Source organism: Vanellus vanellus (assembly GCF_965231255.1).
Source record: "Vanellus vanellus genome assembly, chromosome: 17".
Lineage (NCBI taxonomy): Eukaryota > Metazoa > Chordata > Aves > Charadriiformes > Charadriidae > Vanellus > Vanellus vanellus.
The window spans coordinates 7,096,812-7,121,369 of NC_138922.1; the positions used below are offsets into that span (position 1 = coordinate 7,096,812).

Genomic DNA, 24,558 nt, shown 5'->3' on the forward strand with positions numbered 1-24,558 from the left:
GAAATAAAGCAGCAGGAAACAGTCACCAGCTCTGCCTGGACAGCCCATTTGGGAGAAAGGCCGTTTTGCCCTTTCCCAGTGCTGTTCCCAGCACGTGCGCTAACTGCGTCAGTTCTCAGCCCAGCCTTGTCCAGCGCTCCCCAGTGCCACAGGGATTTCCCACCCTGCAGCTTTTGCATCGAGTTTCAAATCCCCTCCATCCCCCTGGGCTGAAGCTGACTCCTGCTTTCTGCAGGGTCTCCATCTGCGCTCGCAAGGCACGATGGATCCCAAACACACATTGGAGCCCAGATCCTCCACGTAGCCCCCACCCCCTCCATCCTCCCCACCACCCCCTTTCCCAGCTGGGCTTTGCCTTCTCAGGGCTATTTCTATCCACTTGCTCCCAATTCCTTGCTCAAAAATAACAGCAGGGACTGGAAATGACACCTTTCTTTTGCTCCCATTCTGTCTGTGCCACGAGGTTCCCCATTGCTGAGGGGCCGCCCCTGCGGGACAGGGGTGGTGGGAAGCAGGGCCGGGGCGCTTGTGTCTCCGTGATGCTCTCGAAGGAGGCCTGCGCACGTTTCCGCTTGTTAAAATGGCCATGGCGAGATAAGGTCTGTGGTTTCCTTTGAGCATGCGAGCGAGGGGGAGAGGCGGCAGCGGCAGGCAGAGCTGCAGCCGCTCCCCTGCCCTGCGCTGAGCCTCCCCCCGAGATGGATGCTGCTGGCGAGACCCCCGTGGGGACCCTCTCTGGGGATGAGAGCCCTGAGGTAGGTGGCCTTGTCCCCAGGGGGCTGGGGAGCGTGTTCGGGGCTGGGGCACGTGTTCGGGGTGCAATGGCTGCAGGGAGGGGGTCGGGGCGGCTGTGCCCAGGGGACCACGGGGTGCAGAGCTGGGTGCTGTGGCTGTAAAAGGGGAATGAGAGAAAAGGGATCGAGTCCGTGTCCCGGTTGGGGCGCTTTGCAAGGGTGAGGAAGGTGTGGGGGTGGGGATGTGGGGGTACCGTACCTGTGCAGACGTTCACCCAAGGGCTGGGTATGGGGTCGGCTGCAGCCCTATGCCGGCACTGAGCGTCCCCTCTTAGCTCAGCTACAGCTTCCCAGTGCCTCCCAGCCCCTCTGGGCTCCCTGCTGCCAGCAGATCCCCCAAAGCCCTGCTCTCGGCCAACCCAACCCAACCGACTTCCTCCGCAACGGCTGGACAGATGGCGTTGGGAGGATGCAGGCACGATCCCCCATGCTGGACCCTGGGATGATCTGTCCGGGTGATGTCCCCCCTCCAAGGGACTTGCCCTCCCTCCCAAGTGCCACCATCTCTGCAGCCAAGCTGGCCTCCCGCACCGGTGACACCGCTGCAGCTAACGGGCTCGGGAGGATGCCGGTGGCTGTAGCTGGACCTGGATCTGAGCCCCGCTCCTGGATTTGAGCTGGGCTCTTGGCGTGGGGATTAGCAGCAGCAGTAAACACATCCTGGTGGCTCAGCTCAGCTTTAGCTTAGCCAGTCCCGTGCGCATACGGGCGAGTGCAAAGCAGATCCCGCAGCCGCCGTCCCCCGTGGCGGTAGAGAGCAATGGGGAGTCGCCCCCCCAAATCAACAGTGATTCCTCCCCCTGCCCTCTCGTGCTACTCCACTGCCGGGCCAGGAGCAGACGCTTGAGTTTTGCTGCTAAGTAACAGCAGCAGAGAAATAAAGTCTTTTTTTCTCTCCCCTCTGCGCTTGCGATCCTGCTATGGGGCAGCGCTGCCCGCAGGGATGCTGAAAGATTTGGGATGGGGCCATGCCCGCTGTGCGGTGGCACAGGCAGGACGGTGCCGGCAGCAGCAGAAGGTGGAGGGTCCACTGGGCAGGGGCAGTCAGGGGTGCAATGGGTCCCCCTTTCCCAGGGGCTACAGAGCCACCGCAGCCCTTGGCACCGACCAGCGGTTAAAAGAAGGGATGTGGAGGCAGGTGGGAAAGAAGCAGCTCAAGGGTTAAACTGGCCGGGGGTGGAAGAGTTGAATTTAGTCCAGATGGCCGGGGGATTATGCCAGCCCTAGATTTGCCATAAGCAAATGTTAATGTTCCAGCTCAGGGTTGGGGTTTTTTGTTCTATTAGGGGGATCCTAAGGTCATTTTGGGGCCTGGGCTGACCCACAGGTAGGGCTGGTCCATGTGCGTGAGGCACCGGGGCTGTGCTCGGTGGACATCCCTCGGCACAGAAAGGGACAAACTTGTTTCAAAAATTTTCATTATATTTTTGGCGTTGTCCCGCTGCACTCCCAAGAGGCTCCAGCACCGTGAGCCGTAGCGGATGGCACAGGGGCACCAGTTCCCCTCCCTCTGACTGCATCACCCGGCTCCTGGTGATGACAAAGTCACTGTCACCCAGCCAGACTCTGCGGCAGGAATGAGTTGCTCAGCCGTCGTGGTGGCCAAATCCAGACCGTGGTTAGAGAAGCAGATGCAGGACAGGCTCAGCCTCAGCACTGGGGAGGGAACAGGGGCTGAAGACCCTGGGGTTTGCCAGGGAAAGGGGTATTTTTGGCAGAGGTGGTTTGTTCTCCCAGCTGGACCCATGTGGAGCTGGGTGGTGACATTTGAGGCAGGGGATGACGGGGGCTGTGTGGGCAGCAGGACCCCCAGGCCAGCCCCAGGGCTGAGCGCTACTGGAGCCAAGCTGTGCCTCATCACGTGGCACTGTTTTAATTTAATTGCTTTTTGGAAAGTAAATGCTATTGCTGGTCATCCTTCAAGTGGAGAATGGACCTTCAGCTCAACACCGAGCAATGCACCACCACAGCAGCACTCATGTTGCTTTCTGGCAAGGGGACTCAAGTCACAAATCCCAATGCCTTTTTGATGTCTCCTTGCCCGTAGGTGCCTTGCCCAGCCTGCAGCTCCTCCCTGCGCTTTGGCCACCTGCCCTCTCCCTTGGCTGGTTTGCTCTCCAGCCTGGTCTTGCTGGTCCTGGCTGGGCCAGCGAGCAGCTCCGTGGGGAGAGAGGTGGGTGGGTGGCTTTTAAAGCCTCCTGTGGTTCACCTTAAAATTGCTGTTACCATTCTTGCTGCCCTCTCCTCAATTAACGGTGCATGGGGGTGAGGCCCCCCCATGCTGCCCTGCTGGCGGGTGATGGTAGAAGTGATCCCTTGACTGTGGAGCGTCTGTGGGGTGTCATGGCATACTTTGGGGCATCCCACCCTGATGGGCTGTGGGTGATGCTGCCCAGTCCCAGCTACCCTGCCCTGCCCGGCTGCAGTTTCCTCATCTACCATGAGACTTAACAGGAAACCTCTCGCTTCCCTTCTTTCTCTAGATGGATCTGTCCCACCGGTTCTCCAAGACAGAGGTATGAGCGTGGTCCTGCCACAGTCTCCTTTGGTGGCACTGGAGGGGGTGGCAGTGCTGCTGGGGCTTGGGGACATGGCTCAGCTCCTGAAGATGCTCCCTAGGGACAGCCGGTGGTGGCGGGGCAGGGCTGGAAGCCAGGAGGGGGGTGGCAGGGACCGGTGGGGAGCTCTGGGAGCTGAGGTGGGGGGAACACCCTGCTAATCCTGGGGGATGCACGGAGCAAGCCCCTGCTGGCCTGGCCCCATGCGAGGTGTCAGCGCTCCCCCCGCAGCTGGCCCTGCTCTACGAGGAGGTCCTCTACACCATACGGCACCGCCTGGGCAAGCCCGAGCACCACCACATCGCGGATGCCCAGGAGCTGTACGCCTACGTGCAAAAGGTGGGTCTCCACTTCTCCAACAGGGTCCCCAAAACCTGTACCCTGACATGTCCACCCTCCCGGCTGAAGGAGATGAGGGTGCTTGGAGGGAGCTTTTAACGGGCACCTTAAAAGATGTAGCAGCAGCGTCCAGCTGGAGAGCTGGGACAGCTTGCGGCTGGGAAATGTTAGCTTTGGGGAGAAATATTTATCTTAGGCTTGGGATGGTGGGAAGAAGGCTCTCCCTCAAGAGCTTCCAGCTGGTCTCCAGCCATTCTGTTGGGCTCTTTGCTCCTCTCCTCTCCCCTCGAGCTGCAGCTGGCTCCCGGGGAGCGGAGGGAAGCCCCTGGCTGCTCTCCAGCCACTGGTAACCGGCCCTCATATCTACCACAGGCGTTTGGCATGGATGCGGAGGAGCACAGCATCATCATGCAGCAGGTCAAGGAACTGGAGGTACGCAGCGAGACGGTGTCTTTCCAATATGCTGCAGCCCAGAGGGACGTCCCCTCATCAGGGTGATGCTGGGGGGCTGCGGTGCCTCCTGGTTCCTGTGTTTGGGCTTTGGGGTGTGGGGTGCCCTGGGCTGTGCTGGGGAAGTCACCCAGGAGCTGTTTCCTGGCCTGAGCAGCAGCAGATGGTGTGGTCCTGCTCAAACCTCTTCCTTCCTTGCAGGGTTGACGACAACTCCCACATTAATAATTTTTTTTTTTTTTAATACTTTCAGAGCCCAATTTTTTGCCTGAAAGCAACTGTGAAGGAAGCCAAGGGGATTTTGGGGAAAGACGTCAGTGGTAAGTGGAGACGGGTGGGTGTCCCATTGGCAGAGGGACAGCTGCTGCTCCCGACGGAGACTTACACGCCTCCGCCCTCGCAGGGTTCAGCGACCCATACTGCCTGCTGGGTATCGAGGCCAAGAGCCAGGAACCAGCCCACCCCGACCACAAGAAGCGGATGAAGGCTGTGGTCAAAGACCTCATCCCCGAAGATCAGATCCATCGCACACAAGTCATAAGCCAGACCCTCAGCCCGGTGTGGGACGAGACATTTATCCTGTAATCCCTCACCCCTTAGCTTTGCTTGTGGGGCGGCTGGAGGGGGGTGTTCGGGGCTCTGGAGGGTGGATGGGGGGGTTCACCACTCTCTCCAACCAGGAGCTGAGGCTCTGCTGGGGTGATGCCCACTGGGGCTTCCCAGGCTTCTGGTCTGACCCATGCAGCAGGTCCAGTGAGGTGAAAAACAGAAGTGCGGCAAAAATCCCTCCCCTGGGGCTCTCCCACCACTTCCCCAGGCTGTGCCGGGTGGTTTGGGGTCTCCCCCTGGGAGGAGCCTCCTGTCCCCAGCTGTCCTGCCGGCTTGCTGCCCGTCCCTTGGATGCTGCTCGAGTAACAGCATCCCGCTGGTGCCTTGCAGGGAGTTTGAAGACACGGAGATGGCCAGCTTCCACCTGGACATGTGGTGAGCGGCAGCTTCCCCCCAGCCAGCAACCCTGACCCTCGGTCCCGAGCAGGGTGGAGGGAGGGTCCCTGGGGTGGCCCTTCAACCTGCACCCTTCAAATTTCCTCCTTTCCCCGCGGCGGGTTTGGCTGCCCACCCTCGCAGGGACTCGGACGTGGTGGAGTCGGTGCGGCACAAACTGGGGGAGCTGACGGACCTCCACGGCCTCAAACGGTTGGTGCTGGTGTGGCCCTAACGGCTGCCGAGGAAAGAGGGTTTGGAAAATGCTTATTTGCCTGCTGGGTTTTAAAAATTGTCTATGGAAGGAGGGAGGGAGGGTGGCAGGTCTGCATCGCCCTGCTTCCCCCCCTCCCCGACCGCAGCTGGGTCACGGCCACAGGAAACCTTTTCTCCCCCTCCTTCGTTCGTGCCTTTCAGGATCTTTAAAGATGCTCGCAAAGACAAAGGGCAGGATGATTTTCTGGGGAACGTAGTCCTTCGCCTGAAGGTGAGTGCTGCGGTGCATCCTCTCCTCCGAGTGACTCCCCAGTCACCGGTTAAACCTCACGGGGTCCAGGCAGGGTCCCAGCCCCGCGGCAGCACCGAGCTCACCCCGGAGCATGGCTCAGAGCCCCAAATTGATGCCAGTTTGGTGCCCCAGCCACTCCAACACACTCTCGCAGTGATCATGCATATTTTATTTGTAATCCAGTACTCGAGTTGCCCAATGCAGCATCTTTCTGCCCCATTAACGCAGTGGGAGCTGGTCCCTGAGCGGGATCCTTCACCCGGGAAGGCTGCCCAGGGCTTCACCCTTGTCTCTGCGTGTGCAGGACCTGCACTGTTGGGATGACCAGTGGTACCAGCTGGAGCCGCGGACGGAGACGTACCCCAACCGGGGACAGTGTCACCTGCAGTTCCTGCTAACTCACAAGAAGGTAGGAGGGGATGGGGAAGATGGTCCCTTTCCATTGTCTTGGCAAGATGGAGCAGCTTGCCTGTCCCTTGGGGCCTATTTTGGGGTCACAGATCCCTGCCTGAGAACAGGTGCTGGGACCAGGATTTGCACGTGCTGGAAACCACCTCGATCCTCCCCTGAGCTCCATGCCAGCGCGGTGGCCTTGATACTGGTGCACCTGCACCCCTTGGCTCAGCTTCAAATGGGGCTCTCTGGTCCCACTCTTTCTGGGTTCCTGTGTCCCCACTCTCTGACTGAGTCCCTTCATGTTTAGGCAAGTTATGGTTATCGCTCCTATGCCTTCTCTCTTTTCAGAGGGCCACCACGTGCAGTCGGACGCAGCCGAGCTACACCGTCCATCGCCACCTCCTGCAGCAGCTGGTGTCCTATGAGATCCTTCAGCACCAGGTCCGGAGGGGGAGAAGCAGCTCTCCAGCAGCTGGGCTGGGGTGAGGGCTTCCTTTGGAGCCCACCATGCCTGACACAGTGCTGCGAGGAGACGGGGAAGAGGGTTGTGGTGATGCCTGCCTGTGCCTGGCACCCTTATGGGGCACCCATTCCCCCACGGTCCTGCAAACACACCCCACTCCAGTGCCTGTCCCCCTCCCCGCTCAACCCAGCTGGCTCCAGGACACGTCACCCTCCTTTTGCATCCTTGCAGGCTGGCAGCATCGCCTGGGACGGGGAGCTGAGCAGGCACGCCAGCACCGTGCTGTACCTGCATGCCACGCAGAAGGATCTCTCCGACTTCCACCAGGTCATGGCGTGAGTACCCCACACCCAGGGAGCCATGACACAGCATCATGGAGGGGGGCACCGGCCCCGATGCCTTCCCTGGGACCATCGGACCGCAGCTGGTCACCCCCATGAGCTCAGGGTGGCTGGTATTGCCCCTGCCCCCAGCAGCACCAGGAGATCTCGGTCCTGCCCCTGCAATCCCAGCCAGAGCCATGGGTGGGGGAGCCCCACGCTGGTTCCTGGCTGTCCCCCAGCCCCCAGGGGCTCAGCCCAGCCTCTCTCTCCTCCCCAGGCAGTGGCTGGCGTACAGCAAGCTCTACCAGAGCCTTGAGTTCAACAGCAACTGCCTGCTCCACCAGATCACCAGCATTGAGTACCAGTGGGTGCAGGAGCGCCTGAAGCCAGAGCAGGTGAGGGGGCTCCAGTGCCACGCTGGGGGCAGAGATCAGGGGAATGTGCCCTGTGTACTCAACCCTGAGCTTCTCCTCCCGGCTCCTGAGGCCGTTTACCCGCCCTGTGTTCCAGGAAGGGTGGGAGTTTGTGGGGTACAGGGGTGCCAGGGTGGCTGAAGGGCATTTCTGGGGAGAACCAGCCACAGGGACCAGGACAACCCACAGGGCAGGGAGCCCTTTTGCCCCGGAGGTTTGTTCCCCCTCTCCATGGAGAAGCCCTTACCCTTCGCGCTGACATCCCCTCCTCATCGCTGCCATCAAGTCAATCACAACACCCTGCAAAACTTAAATATGATCCAATTCCTACTTTTCCCCACCCGTTTTCCCAGGGCATCCCTGCACCCTGCTGAGACTCCCAATTTTTCATGCATAGCACAAAGCTCAGCTCAGCCCCTCCAGGAAGAACTTACTCAAGGCATCAGGGGGGTTGCCCATCCCTGGAGCAGGACAGAAAGGAGCAGGAACCACCGTCTCCCTCTGCCATGGTGCCATGGTCCCACCAGCATCTCTGTCTGCTGCTGAGAAGGACAATGCGTGTTTCCTTCCTTCTCCCCAGAAAGCAGAGCTGGCTGAGTCCTTCCAGTCCTTGCTGACCTATGGAGTCTCCCTTATCCGGAGGTACCGCATCATTTTCCCCCTCTCTGTCCCAAGGTCCGCGGAGAGGCTCCAGTCCCTGCTCCGGTGAGTTGAGTACCAGTGCCAACTGTGCATGGTGTCCTATTGCTTGGCCACCGTGACAGACAAACCTGTACGCTTGAGCAAAAAACCATACAAGCCCTTTCTGCCCCCTTCTAGGCTGCTGTGACACTTGTCCTGTCTTGTCCCTCATCCTGGGCTCCCCGTGGGGGATGCTGTTGGTGGGGGGAGGTCTGTTTGGGTGGGGTCTCTAGGGGGACAGGCAGTTGTTTCTGATGGGCTGGTGCTGGGTTTCACCAGAGGTTCTTGCTTTGCTTTGCAGGGTCCTGGTCCAGATGTGCAAAATGAAAGCTTTCCACGAGCTGTGCACGCTCAGCCCTGACCTCCCCCAGATGGTCTCCACGGCGCTGAAGGTAGTGGGACCAGGGGGTGTCACCCTCCCCATCCTCTGGGATTTGAGACCCTGCGACTCTCCCTTCTCATCCATCCTCTGCCCAATGCCCACACCTCAGCCTCTCCTGCAAAGCCACATAGACCACCCTGGGTGGGGAAAATACCTGCTCCTCTTCAACCTGGTGATCCCAGCCTGTGGTTCCCACCACATGGAGCTGGGTCCTGCCCATACCCAGGGGACAGGGAGAGGGAAGGGGGTGACAGAGATGGCTTCCCTGCCATCACACCAGGACTCCTCTCTTGCAGTCAGGCACAACGGAGTGGTTTCACATGAAGAAGCAGCACCTCAAGCCCATGGTGAAGGTCAGTTCCCATCTCTGCCTCTCTGACATTATAAGAAGCAATTTGCTGGGCTTGGGGTGGGAGGCCTGGGGGGGGGGGGTGGGAAGACTGAGCTGAGGTTTCTTCATTTTTCTGATACAGTCAAGGCATTTGGGTTTCCACCTTAGAAATACCATGAGCCATGTTACCTGCAGCTGCCAAGCTGCGTTGAAGCTTAAGGCCTTGGTGTAATGCTCAGGAGAACAAGAGGTGGTCCTGAGCCTAGCCATGCAAGCACAGGGTAACAGTGGATGTTACCTACAACTTCTTGGTGTTCCTAATGTGGATCTCATGATATATTGCTACCCCACAAGAACAAATCATAGAAATAAATTAGATCAGAATGGAGCCCAGGTCATCTCAAAATCACTGTGCATCCAAACCAAGCTGTTCCTTCCTTTGCAGAGCATGGAGGAGAATGGCAAAGCCTTGTCTAGACTTCTCCTGGAGGTGCTAGGAGATCTCCAGCAGTGCCAGAAAATCTGGAATAAATTCTTCATCAAGTAGGTTTCGGAGCTTGATCCCCCCCTTATCCCTCTTCCCTGGGGTCAAAAGCAACAGGGCAGTTTGATGCCTCATTCCTTGGCTCTTGGGCTCCACACATAGCATCTGGGATCCCATCTCTGCTTCTTAGAGCTTCCCTCACCCTTGTGGCAAGGGCATGGCCTGGGAGGGTTTGCTGGGTCAGGTTTCCTGGGCTGGGGCTGACAGGCTCCTGACTCCTCCTTTCTCTCTTGCAGCACCTTGAAGTTGAATCTCTTCTCCATCGCCTACCTGGAGCTGGAGAGCCTGGTGAGCAAGCCTGGATCGCTCTGCACTCATGGGACTAAGGTCTAAAGCCAGGCTGAGGTTTTTGGCCACCCTTCAGGTGGTAACTTGTTGTTGCAAGCCTGGAAAGGGGGCGAGCCAGGGAAACTCTCCACTTTTCCCTGTGTGCCCGTAAAGTGACTATCATCTGCTTACTGGACCCAATGAATCCCCTGAGCTGACCCTCACCTGGTGGCTCCAGAGACCCCCCAGTACATCAAGTTCCCTGCCAGACCCTCACTAACGGCTGTCCCCCCCTCCCTTGCTCACTGCCAGGTTGCGGAGCACGTCCAGGAGCAGCTGTGCAAGGTCGACAGCAGCATGTCCAAGCCCACGGCTGAGAGCCTTTTCCAGCTCTACATGAACCTGCAGGAGCTCTATCAGATGAAGGACTTCCTCCCAAAGAGGTATCCAACCCAGAGAAAGGAAAGATGCCAAAGTGAGGGAACGAGCAGTTAATTGAGAGGAATCCCAAATCCTTCCCATTCACCTACATCACACACGGCAGACCAGGCTGTCGGTGTCTGGTGTCGATGTGAGCATCACCAAAAGGGTTTCAGGGTTTCAGTGGGGTTGATGGAGACCTCAACTTCCAGCCAAGGGGAGGTTTCCCCTTAGTACAGCGCTATGTGCTGCCTCTGCCGCGGGGCAGTTTCTTGTATGTGAGAGCACGGAGGGGTGATAGCCCTGTGCAGTTGCTGTGTGGTGCTGAAGCTGGTGCCTTCATCCACAGGGATGGACCTCTGGGTCTGAGCAATTTCCACCAGTGGTTCAAAGAAGCTGTTCCCCAGTGGCTGCAGAAGGCCTACACCATCGCACTGGAGAGGGCACAGAGAGCCATCCAGATGGACCAGGTAACCTGGGGAGGAGAACATCTCCCTCCGTCCTTTGGGGACACTCCAGCTTCCTCCATGACTTGCTGATGTACCTGGCTCACAGCATTGAGAACACCACGTAGGTGCCTCTTGCAGCTCAGGAGCAGGCTGGTTCCTCTCCCAAATGGGAGGAAGGACGTGGTCTCCTGGACCTGTTGATCCCACCCTGGCCCCACACCGCATCCCTGTGCCCCATCCCCCTCAGTGGCAGCCTGAGTGAGTCAATGAACCTGCATTTGGGTCATGCTGTGAGCACCCCCTTCGCTTCCGACCTTTAGGAAGAGGGGAGGGAAGACAGCCATGGGGCCACGGGGTCCTCGCCCCACTCTTCAGTGTGGTCCAACAACACTGGGTTAGAGTATGATGGGGCACAGCCTGATGCAGGGAGCTCGGGACGCTCTGTCCATCCTCATCTCCTCCTCTCTCCAAAGTGACTGAGTGATGACATGTGGATATATGGAGCTGATGATGGGCCAGAGAGCTCCAAAGTAAAGCAGCAGCTCTCCTGTCTGGGATAGCTTCTTTCTGTACAAGCTAAGTTGCATTTACTTTCTCTGCCATCCCAGCTGACGCCCTTCGGGGAACACAACAAGCACAGCACATCCACCGTCGACCTGTCCACCTGCTATGCCCAGATCGTGAAGACCTGGCAGCAGCTCAACTGGCCAGACCCCGAGGAAGCCTTCATGATCATGGTGAAGCTTGTGGAGGTTTGTATACCGGGCATCACCAACAGGAGTTTCCTCTCCTGCTCTTGGAGACGTGTCTCCATGAATGGGGCACATCCCACGCTGATGTGGTAGGGTTCCCCGGTCCCACGGTGGTCCCTGTGCTGCCCAGCTCAGTCCGTTGGCTTCTTCTCTATCCTGTAGGACATGTGCAAAATCGCCCTGATGTACTGCCGGCTCATCAAGGAGAGGGCTGAGTCTCTGTCGCTGAGTGAGCAGAATGAGGGCAAAGCGGCCAACAGGGTTGGTATCGGGGCAGGGACCACTGCTTGGGGAGAGGCAGGATTTGGCCATAGTTTCTGGGCAAAAAGGGACATGAGCTGCTGAGCATCCAGCTGATATCCTGGGTCCAGCTTTCATGGAGACTAGTTGACCTCCGATGGCCATAATCGTGGAAAATCAGGAGGGAAATGGTGCGAGCAGGGGGAATGGGATGGGGATGGGGATTGGGAATGAGGATGGGGATAGGACTGGGGATGGGGATAGTGATGGCGATGGGAATGGGGATGGGGATGAGGATGGAGCTGGCAGGGAGTGCACCAGGGTGTGTGGGACTCCCTGAAACAGACCCACCTCTCCCAGCTCTGCATCGTCGTGAACAACATCAAGCAGCTGCGGCTGCTGATCATGAAGCTGCCGTCACAGCTGGACTGGGTGCAGCTGGAGCAGCGCATGGGGGGTCTCATCGACCAGCAGCAGATCCATCACACGCTGCACAACCAGCTCGACAGCGCTGTCTCCTGCCTGGACCACGAGGTCCAGGACGTGGTGCAAGCCCTGGCCACCAAGGTACCCACCTGCCACTGACCCCCCTTGCCCCCTGGCCCAAAGCAGGGAGGTTTCACCCAAGGGGGCCTGGAGCCCACAGTGCTCCTGGGATGGAGACAAGGTGGACCCAGGCATGGGGAGGTTGGTGCAGAGGGCAAATGCCAAGTGCCTCTGTGCATTTCTCCCTGGCAGCTGGAAAAGGGCATTGCCAGACACATCCAGGAGCTCTCATCTTCCAGTGACACCCGGGAGCCCGAGGACGTAAGTACCTGGCCTGGTCCCTCCTGGACCATCTGTTTCGGGTAGCCATGAGTAACTCTTATCCACTTGGTGAAAGTCCCCATCACCCCTCTCTACCTCTCCCTAGCCCACGCCTGAGGCATGGGACGCACCAGCAATGGGACCCTGACCTCCATATATTTCATTTGATGCCCATGTTGGCAGCAGGACTGCCAACAACTTCACTGTGGGAGGGACCCCCTCCGGACCCCCCTCTACCCTGCTAGTTCTGGCCAGCAGCACAGCAGCACTCCGCCTCTCTCCCCGCTATGCCCTGCTAGATATGCCCCCCTCCCCCCCATGCCCTTCCCAACGCCCCTCTCCTCTCACTGCAGTCCATCATCCCGCTCATGAAGTTCCTGGAGTCGGAGCTGCAGTACCTCAATGAGCATCTGGTCCAGGAGAACTTCGAAAGGTGACCGGGACCCTAGGGATGCATGGCGGAGGCCAGCAGCATCACCGTCCTTCAGCAGGAGTGTCCCCCCAGCCCCATGGTGCTGGGGGACATCCCTCCTTGGGGCTGGCTGCTCAGCCCAGCGGGATGAGCCAGTTCCCCCTGGGGCTTTGCAAAGCCCCTCGGCTGAGGACCAAATCCCCCAACCCACCTCCTCTGGACCCCCCCCCCCCCGCTCACAGCCTTCCTCCCTCGCCCCTGCAGCCTCCTCGCTCTCCTTTGGCATCACACCTTGGCCGTGCTGTCGGCAGCTGCGGGGCAGCAGGTCCCCTCGACCCAGCGCTACAAGAGGCTGCACTGTGCCCTGAAGGTACTGGTGGGGGAGAGGGGGAGGGTGTCCCTGGCAGGGATGGGTGTTTGGGCACCAGCTAATAGCATCCTTCTCCCCAGAGCCTGGAGCTGTGCTTCTATGCTGAGGGCTGCGGGTTGTCGCTGGAGACCCTCCACTCTGCGACCTTCCTGGTACGGGGTGCTGGGGATGGCGGGGTCCCCGGGGATACCTTTAGGTGCTCTCCAGGGAGGGCATCCCCAGGCTGCAGACCCATCTGTGTGCTTGACCATCACCTTCCGTCCTCCCTGCAGTCGCTGGAGACCCACCTGGCCCTCTGCTCCACCACCAGCCGTAAACTCATCCAGAAATACTTTAGCAACAGGATCCAGCAGCAGGTAGGAGCTGGGATGGTGCCCCCAGCCCCTTCCCACATCCCACTCTTGCCCACGCCTGGCACAGCCCACCTGTGGAAATGTGGGATTTCCCCACCACCCTCCCAATCCTGGGGCTCTTGGGGCTGGTTTTGTCCCAGCAGTGGGCAGGAGGGGGTTTAGTTGCATCCCAGGGGATGCCCATCACCCCCTGGTACCCCAAAATGCCCACAGCTTCCACCAGACCCCGGGCATCCCCTTGGTGAGCATGCCGAAAGGCAGCACCCTTATTCTCATACCCCACCGCTCAGCTGGACACCAGCTCGGAGAAGTACGGGGCCGTGACGATCAAAGCGCTGTACCGCCCTTCGGAGCAGAAACTCCATGTGGAAGTGCTCAATGCCGCCAACCTCATCCCGCTGGACTCCAACGGTGGGTGTGGGCGGGATGGGGAGCTCCACTGCCCCGGGACCCCCCTGTGGGTGGGCTGGGGAGCCTTAGTGGCCCAAGATCCCCTGTCCTTGGTCCCCGATACACCCCTGGGTAGGAGAGATGCTTTGTCTTGATTTTCTTTTGCATCCAAGGAGATGGATTTGGGGAAGATGGGGGTTATTGCGCCGGTCTGGGGTGGGGTGGCAGGCAGGCAGGACCAGGCAGGACACTGTGCCCGCATCCCGCTGCCTTCACTGTGCAGCACATCCCATCCACCGTGCAAATCACATCTCAGACAGAAATATATACCGGTATGACAAGGGACAGTCTCTCAGGTTGGTGTCATTTGGGGAGGTCTCCAGGAGAGGTCACTCCTCTTGCAGCCACCCGTGGCCGATCCGCGTGTGGGCAGGGTTGGGGATGCTCCTGCACCCTCAGGGGAGCGTGGGCTGGGCTGGGGGGTGGCGTTGAGGGTGTCCTGAACACCCCCCAGCCACCCCAGTGTGTCTGGCCACCCCGGTTGGACTCAGGGGCCGTGCCGGGGCAGAGTGGGCGGCGGGAGGGGGCTGATGTCTGCACCCCACCAGGCTCGAGCGACCCCTTCGTCCAGCTCACCCTGGAGCCCCGGCACGAGTTCCCCGAGGTGGTGGCCCGGACCACCCAGTGCAAGAGGAACGAGCTGCACCCCCTCTTCGACGAAGCCTTCGACTTGTACGTAGGGGCTGACACCCACCAGCCCCCCCCCCGCTCCCTGCAGCACCCCCACTCTTCGGCTGAGCCCCTGCTTTGGGGCTGCTGCTCCCGGAACGGGGTCCTGCCCTGGGATTTCACCCCCTGCACCCCACTGGGGGCTCAGCTGTGGGGTCCCACGGTGGGAGCAGGGGTAGGGACACCCCAAACACCTGGGTCCCGCAGGCTGGTGTGGGGGCCTTCCGCTTTGAAGGGGTTGGGGTCAGTGGGGGGGGTGGGGGGCGGGGGTGGGGGTGGGGGGTGGCTTCCAGTGGAGCATCACTCCAGGGGGAGCCTGTTTGGACCCTGGAGGGAAGGCTGAATTTCGGGCCCCAGGGGGTGGGATGTGATGGTCCCCTCATTCCCTCCCCCTGCAGCTTGATCCCCCCCGAGAAGTGCCGGCAGGAGGGGGCCTGCCTGCTGCTGACCGTGTTCGACTACGACACGCTGGGGTCCAACGACCTGGAGGGCGAAGCTTTCTTCCCCCTCTGCCGCCTGCCCGGCCTTGATGCCGACAAGGACCAGCCTGACATGGGACGGGTGCCCCAGACCCGCCTCCCCCTCACCCACCCCAAACCCACCGGTACGTGGTGCCGCAGCCGAGGCTGAGCCCCGCCGAGCCCCCCACCGGCCCCGTGCCGTGGGGAAGGGGCCACGGCGAGCATCTCCCACCATCCCTCCCCTCCTCTCTGGCAGATGAGATCCTCCAGCTGCTGGAGTCCAGGAAGGGGGACAAAGAGGCTCAGGCCTTCGTTAGGCTCCGCAAGCAACGAGCCAAGCAGTCCAAGGAGACCGAGTGAGGGAGGCGGAGGAAGAGGGTCCCGAGAAGAGGGTCCCCAGCCAGTGGGACCCCGGGAGATTTGCCAGTGCAGGAGCTGGAGCCATCTGCAGGGTCTGGGGGGGACAGAAGGGGTCCCTGTGTCCCCCACCACCTCCCTGTGCCCGTCTCACCCCCACCTGTGGGTAGCGATGCTGCCCTGAGGCTGGGGAGGGTGGGCACAGGGTATTTCGGGGGATTTCTTTGCCTGTCCGGACTAGCAACACTACACCGGGGACGTGAAAGTGTGTGGCGGTCCCTGCCTGTCCCCATTAGCTTTTCACTGCCCATGCCACATCGCCTGGCCGTGTCCCCAACCCTCCTGTCTGCGACACTGTCAGGGCAATGCGAAGGCATCGTCACTTACTTGGGGCGGAGACAACCCCTGGCCAAACCTGCCTTTTTCTTTATTTTTTTTTTCTTCTTCTATCTTTTTTGTTTTTCTCCTTTTTTCTTTTTCTTCTTCTTTTCTCTTTTTCTTTTCTTTTCTTTTTTCTTTCTTTTTTGTCTCTTTCCCTTTTCCTTTTTTTTTCTTTGTCTTTTTTTTTTTTCCTTGTGGATAAGCCTCTTATTTTAAATTAAAAGCAACAAAGCTGATGCGTGGGCTGAGTCTGTGCAGGGGGTGCTTTGGGGCAACGGACGAGGCTTTGGCGAGGGCTTGGCTGTGCTGAAGGGGCTGGGCAGTTTTCCTCTGCAGGGCAGTGTGTGTGTGTGTATGTGTTTGTGTGTGTGTCCGTCCATCCGTCCGTCCGTCCGTCCCCAGGGCTGCGCGGTGCCAGAGCCATCCTTGCCCCATATGCCACTGCTGGCCCTGTGTGGCCAATCAGGCTTTGCGTTCTTGGATTTGTTTTTTCTTTTTTTGGTTGTTTTTTAATTCTTTTTTTCAAATGCGCATAGTTTTTGTGTGCCTTTTTGTATTTTACCACCGGTTGTGCCAACCCCCGGGGGCTTTGCTGGAGCGGAGGGAGCCTGGGGGCTTGCTGGAGCCTGGGTGGCCATAAAGGGCTTCACAGCCCCATCAGCCGAACCACGGGGCAATTTGGGCTGCTGAGAGCCCAGGAGCAGCCGGCAGGTCCCTGGCATTGCCACCAGCCTGTGCCACGTCCCTCTGCTGTAACAGGTGGTGGACAGCAGTGGGCACACAGGGGACAGTGGGGAACACATATGGGACAGTGGGGAACACACAGGGAACCGCAGTGGGCACACAGGGGACAGCAGTGGACACACAATAGATGGCAGTGGGCACTCAGGGGACAGCGGTGGACACTCAGGACAGCAGTGGGCACTCAGGGGACAGTGGGGAACACATATGGGACAGTGGGGAACACACTGGGAACCACAGTGGGCACACAGGGGACAGCAGTGGACACACAATAGATGGCAGTGGGCACTCAGGGGACAGCGGTGGACACTCAGGACAGCAGTGGGCACTCAGAGGACAGTGGTGGGCACTTGGGACAGTGGTAGGCACACAGGGGACAGTGGGGGGGACACAGAGGGTACAGCAGTGGGCAGCAGCTCCGCAGGGTGCACCGCCCGTGGGGTGACCCAGGCGTACCAGCAAACATGCCCAGCAGGGCGGGTTATATTTGCTGGGTATTTCAGAGCTTGTTTCTCAGCTGCACTTATTAGTAATTGTAAATCTGGAACTCCCTCTGCCCCCCCCACTTCCCCCCCCCAGGGGTGGCTGTGCTTGAGCTGCAGCGGGGTCCCTGGGAGCTGCCACGTCCCCGGGGATTTAAGAGCATCACATCACCCTCCCGGGGCCCGGAGCACCAGCTGCTCTGGGTGGGCTGAGCAACCGCTGGGTCAATTCAGGTCAAGCCTTCCATGCGGGGGCGGTGGAGGGGGGGGGGGGGAAGCTCCTTTGGCATCTATGACATGTCCAGGCTCAACCCAACCCCGAGCAGGAGGGATTAGGGCGCTGCTGGCTCATGAGGAAGCCATTTGCCAGCTTAAATCACTCGTTTCAGTCCCTTGTAGCTCCACGAAGACGATTGCGGAGCAGGGTCTCTGCCTGCGGAGGCGATGCCGTCCCACGGCATCACTGCAGCCGCTGCGGCTGCTCCCGGAGAGCGTGAGAGGAACCCCCCACCCAGCACGCTGCTGGTCCTGCGGTGTTGGCAGCCGCTGGCCACCGGCCTCACGCGTCATTGCAAGGCTTCGTTAAGCGGGGCTGCGGGCTTCAACATGGTTGAGCTTATTTTTTTAGCTGCGCTTTTAAAAATCGTTGTGCTCTTCCTTGCTCCGGGCTGACCGTGTCCCAGCGGGCGGGCGGCACGGGCTCGCCTCTCTTTTGGGGCTGTTTGTGCTATATTAGCCAAGGTGTTTTAGCTTCATTTTTGCTCGGCTCCAGGCAGTTGTGTAGGTCTTTTCCCACCCCACAAGAAATCATACTCTTCACACAGAAAGGACTAATAAACTTTAAACAATCAGAGAGCAACTAACCCCGTGGGCCAGGGGGAGAATAGCCTAAGCATTAAAAAATATGGCTCAGAGCACACAAAACCAGCTCCTAGCAAATGCAAGACCGAGGAGGAAGAAACCTCCATCATCATCATCACCCTCCTGGCGAGGAACCCCAACACAGGCAGATGGCTGCAACACGAGAGGGAAGGGGGCAGGTGCTGCCATCTACCAATTTTATCGCGTTACTAATAATCTAAATTGAGTGATTTGGATTATTGTTGTGCTTGGACTAACGGTAAGTGGTTGATGTATCTTTGAAGCATCAATTAGACCAAAAATTAAAGGTAATTCTTGGAGCCATAGGTAAGGCATGTTCTTTTGGGTGCCAACACACGAAATGATGTGTGTAACGCTGTAGATGTGCGCATCCCCGGGCGCACAGGGCAGCAGAGCTCACCCCCACCCAGCCCGGCTCTCGTCAGAGACGTATAAGAGAGAAATTCTTGTCCAGACCCAGAATCTGGGTGATAAAACGCTCTTTGCTCTGTGGTTCTTACCATTTCCAACGCAATCTCAGCCCCACCCCAACCGCACCGCATTGATTCCCCCCCCTCTTCCATCGCCCCTCGATCGTAAGGGTGCAGGGCAACCCCCCATCTCCAAAAAAGGGGCTTGATCCCAAAAGGAGCGCAGGAAGAAATTATTGGTCATGTTAAAGGGAGAAGGCAAAACTGGCCATGGAGATGTATTCCATCTGTTGGTTCAAGGGCTCCACTGTAGACTTCCCCCCTCCTCCCCCAGCCGCAGAGCGGGGCACGGGGCTGCACATACACCCCGGGCACGCAGGCACGCACACACACACACTGCTTTATTATATTATTTTTTTTTTTCTTAGCAAAAAAATAAAAATTTATTGTCCTCTAAAAAAAAATCCATCCTGCCCTTGGAAACTGTGACACAGATTGAGTTCTTTCCAGCCCCACATGCAAATTCACTCTGCCAAGAAAAGAGTCTAAACCAGGTTTCCGACAGCCAAAACACATATTTACAGAGTACGAGAGAACGACAGCTGAAATCACAGTTCTATACATGGAATCAACAACACGTTTTACACACCACCGATCACCATTCTGCCAACTTCTACACGGACTAGGGGCGCCTCTGCCCAGTGCCCTTCCTCCCGGGGAAAGCGGGGAAGAGACTGGTCAAGAATTGCCACCAGAAATACTGCAGTGTGTAGTATTATTATTATTTTTTAAAACGTATACTGTATTTATTTTGTTTTAACATTGGAAGCTACGGAGTGGGGAAGCCCCAGAAATCTCTCCGATGCAGTCACTAGTTTGCAGGAATATTTCACCTTTAAAATACTAGGTTTTACATCAGTAACATCTATTTTGCTGTTGGCCATCACTCCAAGGATTATTATAATTCTGGAGGAAAACACTGGTAATATTCTTCCTTCTCAGATGGGGGAAAAGGAGAAAGAGAGGAGGTTCGGAGGCTGGTGGAACAGCAACGAATTACTGAGTCCATTCAGCGTTACGGGCTTCCTCACAGGGTAAGGACTTCTCTTCATCGTCTCAGCTGCACGAGCCCTGCAAGCGGCTCAGGTTCAGCTTCAGAGATGTACGGAAAGTGGAAAACCCTTCGGCAGCGGATCAGCTGCAGCGACTCCCCTTGGCGGAGAGGGGTGGGGGCAGGAATCTGCTTAAGGAAAATGTTGTGCTCCAGCTCTGACACCTTCCCCCGCACCACAGCTGGCACGTGGTACATCACCTAAGGCCAGAGATGATCTAGAAGTGGTGCTGTTAGCCCAAAGCGATGCCGAAATTCTGCAGCTCCTGGCTGGCGTCACAGCTCCAGCCTGGCTTTCTGGTACCAAGTCTACTCCGGACAGTGTTGTCCTGAGCCACCTGCTTCTATGTTGTTTTTCCATAATAATGTAAAAGTTTATTGAACTTTAAGATACTGCGGTTTCACAACACAATTAAGACTCCCTTCTCTCAGCTCAAAAGCACAACTAGTCACCAAGGCCAGCACTTCCCAAGCTCCCAAAAAATTTGGGGAGGAAAAGGCCATTATCCAATGAGGAGTCCGTGGGAAGAGGCAGGACCCAGGCGCGTTGGCGGCCGCTCAGCCTCAGCCAGCTGAGCTGCTCAGCAAGAAGCCTCGGGGACCAAAACTTCGTTTATGAAGCGTGACTCGGCCAAAAAAGCCCCCTCAGTTCTCATGTGTTACTGCGTGTCCTGTAAAAGGGAGTTCCTGCTTCAGAAGGAAGCGTGACAGTACATCCCAGGGGCTGTAGGTATTAGCACCAGGTTTATTTCGACAAGACTCTTTACACCCTACCGAAGCTGACCCCGGACTCTTCAGCCCCACACACAGTGCTGGTTACAGTTCGTCCTTCCCGCCCGGGGCAGGCAGCAACAACGGCTGGAGGGGGTGGGAAATGCTGCCCTTTCTCCCTGCCCCCACCTCACTCAGCTCCGGAATTGTCACCTAAGTGGCCCCCCAAAATATTCACAAAATAGTCAAAAGATGAAATTCTCTTTTCCATCTGATGCTTAAGAAAATAATTCACATTTCAGATATTTCTCTCTTTTTTCTTTTTTTTTTTTAAGCAGCAAATTCATAGAAACCTAAATTTAGAAAGCGTTTCTTAAAGAACCAGAGGAAAGTGAGAAACGGTCTATGTGCTTGTGCAAGGAGAGTGCTGAGACACGCTGGGGGGGGGGGCAAGGGAAGGGGTTAGTGCTAAATCCTTCGGGCCGTTCTGCCATGAGTGCAGTGTGGCAATGGAAAGTTAAAGTTTAAGGGCCACAAACGGGGGAAGTTTTGTATTCTTTGGTCCTTCAGTATAAGTTTTAAAACAGAGAAACTGTTTTACTCAAAAGGGAGAAAACGTGCTTTCTCTGGCCTGGAATTTTCCTTGTACCCCTCCTGCCGAAGCAGCGTGCCCCCCCTAGAAACCGGGGGCAAATCTCTCTTCCCCCTCGACCCAACAGCCCTGCATCACACCCTGAGCTCAAGTCCCAGGAGACAGACAGAGCTGCCATCAGCGGATAAGTTTTGTCTGAAGAGAAGGGGCCAAGTGAAGAGCCCCTGCGGGAATCAAATGCGGTCACGCAGCCCCACGCCGGACAGTTCTGAAAACTGAGGGTTGGCCAAAGGCAGCGTCACCCTCAGCAGTCCCACCGGGGGGCAGGAGAGCAGATAAACCACCGCGCTCATCAAAAGTCAGCGTTACAAACCAATAGCCAGAACAGGCGGATCAGCTCCGGTTCTTATAAATATTAAAAACCTGATTCAAGAGTTTATTTCCTATGATTTAAGTTAGTTACAAAAACTTTTTAGTAAATTTTCATCTTAATTGGGCTTCTTCTTCCTCCCCCTACTTTTTTCTTTTTTTTTTTTTTCCCCTAAAAAAAGAAGTGTTCACGTATTTTAATAAAAGGTCTTTCCTTAAGATCAGACCGAGGCAGATGTGCTGCCCCATGGCACAGACATTCAAAGGCTATAGCCAAACAACATAGCCACAATAGTCACTCAACAGTGTCTCTCCATAAAAAAAAAAAAATTAAAAAAACTGATGCTAGTTACAATAAAATACACATGGAAAAAAAAGTATTTTTACCAAAAACCCCAAAAACAAGTTAATGGGAAAAACATTAAAAAAAAAAAAAAAAAAAAAAAAAAAGAACTACACAGAGCTGCACTTAAGAGATCATCTGGGAATGCATATTAACCCCTTCCATGTAAAGGAAAGGTGGAATTATGGAAGCAAACCTAATTATGTCTTTGCATTAAATATGAAGCTTTCTGAGAGGCTCCGGTAAAAATTCAGTTTTCCTACAACAGTGGGCTGCTGGAGGTTCCAGTGCTTTTCCAGGTCAGGGAGGGGCAGCACAGGCAGCATCCCCGTGCAAAATAAAAATGTTTAGTCAACTGAGCGGTCTTTTGGTTGAGATCCCAGCAGGTTACTGCAATCCACCTGATGTAAAAATTTAATGGATACACTGGTAAAGAAAGTCACAGGAAAGTTGAGCTACTGGTAAGGTCTAAGCTGGTGGCATTTCTTTGTCACACTGGACTTTCTCTGTCACCACAGGTGTACATGATGATGAAGTATGAGGGTTTCTGGACCCAGTAGCCCATAACCCATCCTTGAGGTGCTGACACAGGAAACATCAACTCCGTTCAACAAAAGTGTCCTGACGACCCAGAATCGTTTCATGCGTTTCAGCAATGACTACGAAAACAGGTCCCCGTGGCTAAAAGAAAATTAAGCTGGTCTGAAACAGTAAAAAGTCTCGAGACAAAGGGCTGCCTGGAGACAACTAACCTGTGCATCCATATTCCTTTCATAAAGGGCTTTAGCTGACCCAAGGGCAACACTTCTAAGGCTGCTCAGACCTGGAACATGTTAGCTGTATCAGCAGTGGACGCTAGTCACTGAATTTTGGGGCTTGGCTTGCTCTAGGTCCAATACTTCCCCCCCCTCCCCCCTTTTCTTCTTTTCATACAAATATACAAAGAGCGTAAAAAAATTTAAAAAGCGAACTTTGCTGATTAAATGACAGACAAAGTTCCCGCACATTCAGAGATCGGCAAACGTGAGGCCCACCGGGCAGGCACCCAGCAGAGCTTGCGCCAGGGAGGGCAGCTTTAACCGAGCTGGGTCAGCGAAAGAGAAGGGAGACTGAAGACACGAACAAGTCATTTCAATCCACCTTGATCCTCCCTGTGATCTCAACTCTTCCTCTGGAAAGCACATGGAAGCCCCTCTCGCCCACTCTAAATCCTTCTGGAAATAGTCAAAAATTTGTTATCACCTAAATAGAAAAGAGGAGAAACACAGACTCTTTGCAAACGGCCCTTTGATCTGTATTAAAAACAGCTCTCAAAGTTCCTCAAGAGTTAGAATTAGTGGGGCACGGGTGAGGGGCAGTTTAGATACGGGATGTAAAATATTAAAAAGTGCTCTGCAACTAATTTTTGTTTTATGTGTGTATGTGCATGTGTGTGCATATATATACACATACACAAACATGCACATACACACACATATATACATATATATATACACATACATATATATATGTACACATACATATATATCTACGTATGTATAAAGTTAAAAAGTCCTATACGATATGATTAGAACAAGTGTCCTTGGAAGGTCACGACTGGAGAGAATGGGGCCTGTTGGGATGGCAGATGGGGCACTCGCCCTCCTCGGCGCACGTTTCACACAGCACTGCGTGTTGGCACGGTAACACCACCCGGTTCTCCTCCTGACACTTAAGGCATTTCACTGACTGCATCTGAAATACCGCCTGCAAGAGAGGGGGACAGGGCGAAACGTAAGCAAAGTCACAAAGCAAAGGGGCTGCCGTCCTGCGCTATGCAGTTTGGGGAACAGCAAGGAAGCAGCAGGGGAAGACCTGCAGCTGTCTGCCCATCCGTCTTTGGAAGCAAAAGGAAAGCAGCACAGCACGATGTCTTTTAGGACCTTTAGGTTCAAAAGAGCAGCTTTAACTTAAACTCTGTACTTAAGGCACAAAGAAGAGGTAGGTATTTTCCGGTAAGCTGGCCAAAACTCACTGTGGCCACATCCACATGGAATTGCTTTGATAGGCTGCGGATTTCTGGCCGTATTAAAGAAAAGGGAAAAAAGCTGCGATCTGTAGGAGCAGAGAGAGCAAAGCTCTGCCCTGCAAATCCCTGGCACTCACCTTATCGACTTTCTCCAGGTTTGCCCGCAGCTGTTTCTGAAGGGTATAAAGCGAAGAGAGTGAGAGCGTTTCCAGGTCAGAGAAGGAGCGCAGGAACTGAGGGTCCTGGCCTGTGTGGATCCTCTCCAGCTCCTCCTGCAGTTTCTTCACTTGCAGCTCCAAGGCTTCCCTCTGCTCCCGGGCCAGTTCACATTCCATGTTAGCTGTGTTGGCGCGATCATTTGCTTCCTCTGCCTCCTTTTTCCAAGCGTCACAAGCCTACAGGTTCCAACAAAGAGGGTAAAAGAAGAAGTCTGAAAACTCAGTCAGCCTGCAACAGAGAATCCCAGACAAAACTATCCGTTTCCATACACTCCTCACCAGGAGTGTGTTCTGTCCAATCTGCCCCGTTCCCAAATTCTGAAATATCCTTGGAGCTTCGCTTCAGAGGGCTGCTCATTCCAGATACCTCATCTGGTTGGGCTGTGGTTCTATGTCTTTGGCTCACAGCGTTAAGAGGATGAACTTTGCATACGGGCAAACTAAGTATGCAATCTAAGTCAATTGCCAGGTCTAAAACACTGTCAAGCACCTCAGTGCATCTGTTATGACCCCTGGCCTTGCACGTCCAGCACCTAAACACATCAGGGACAGTGATTCAGTCCCCCTTTCCAAGGCAGAAGAAATAAGAATGTTTAAGAGAATCTGTATGTAAAACCTACAGCTCTTTCCATCACCTCATTTGTTTGGAAAACTCCTGCTGAAAGGCTGACACCCTCCTACTCCTTTACACTCCCTAATCCCTCTTCCCCAGAGTTGCCCAAGTACCTGTTTGGCTTGTTTCCAAGACTCTTCCCACTGCTTTATTGTGCCGTTGGCTTCATCCAGTTCTTGTCGTAGCCGTGCCAGCTCCGCAGCACCTGGACCTGACAGAAATGCAGGTGAGGTACTGGGCGAAAAACTCCCCGAAGCAAAGTGTTCCCATATGCTGCTGTTCATCCCATTTAAACCTGTTTCACAGGGAAATAGAGAGGGTTATGTCACAGGTGCTGGCAAGTTCCCCATTTCCTCCCTACCCCTGTGAAATCCAGGATTCAAAAATGTGTACAGAGGAAAAAGATCATAAGAATTGCTTTCATCCCCAGGACCCAGGAGTCCGTCACAGAGGGACTTTACAGGGGAAGTGTCACTCCATTAGGCATCTCTAATGACAGTGGGAGGACCCAAGAAACTGAGTGG

At 56.0% G+C, this 24,558-nt stretch overlaps 2 protein-coding genes across 2 annotated transcripts in view; one reads left to right on the plus strand and one right to left on the minus strand.

Moving 5' to 3' along the window:
* The first annotated feature begins 638 nt into the window (after window positions 1-638).
* On the plus strand, window positions 639-15,307 carry UNC13D (unc-13 homolog D). Its single transcript, XM_082492056.1, has 32 exons — window positions 639-755; window positions 3,278-3,310; window positions 3,584-3,691; window positions 4,064-4,123; window positions 4,395-4,461; window positions 4,545-4,722; window positions 5,081-5,125; window positions 5,270-5,338; window positions 5,543-5,612; window positions 5,938-6,042; window positions 6,378-6,470; window positions 6,724-6,827; window positions 7,093-7,210; window positions 7,809-7,933; window positions 8,211-8,301; window positions 8,588-8,644; window positions 9,068-9,165; window positions 9,403-9,454; window positions 9,746-9,876; window positions 10,203-10,323; window positions 10,911-11,054; window positions 11,217-11,315; window positions 11,655-11,861; window positions 12,033-12,101; window positions 12,455-12,534; window positions 12,778-12,883; window positions 12,964-13,035; window positions 13,156-13,239; window positions 13,527-13,647; window positions 14,235-14,358; window positions 14,754-14,959; window positions 15,073-15,307. Exons 1-32 carry the CDS (start codon window positions 699-701, stop codon window positions 15,174-15,176), a joined length of 3,198 nt encoding a protein of 1,065 aa, XP_082348182.1. The 5' UTR covers window positions 639-698; the 3' UTR covers window positions 15,177-15,307.
* A 7,426-nt stretch (window positions 15,308-22,733) lies between these two features.
* Window positions 22,734-24,558, minus strand: part of UNK (unk zinc finger) — a 41,431-nt gene continuing 39,606 nt past the window's right edge. The window contains exons 15-17 of the mRNA XM_082492187.1: window positions 24,148-24,329; window positions 23,341-23,598; window positions 22,734-22,941 (exon numbers count right to left, since the gene is read on the minus strand). Coding sequence (XP_082348313.1) covers window positions 22,786-22,941; window positions 23,341-23,598; window positions 24,148-24,329 — 596 coding nt within the window. The 3' untranslated portion in view covers window positions 22,734-22,785. The remainder of the gene's footprint in view (window positions 22,942-23,340; window positions 23,599-24,147; window positions 24,330-24,558) is intronic.

Bases quoted from the DNA above. Each gene is read 5' to 3' on its own strand.
- UNC13D (XM_082492056.1), top strand. From the start codon at position 699: ATGGATGCTGCTGGCGAGACCCCCGTGGGGACCCTCTCTGGGGATGAG. The intron at 7,211-7,808 runs GTGAGGGGGCTC...CCTTCTCCCCAG, and splicing joins AGCGCCTGAAGCCAGAGCAG to AAAGCAGAGCTGGCTGAGTC. The intron at 12,102-12,454 runs GTAAGTACCTGG...CTCTCACTGCAG, and splicing joins ACACCCGGGAGCCCGAGGAC to TCCATCATCCCGCTCATGAA.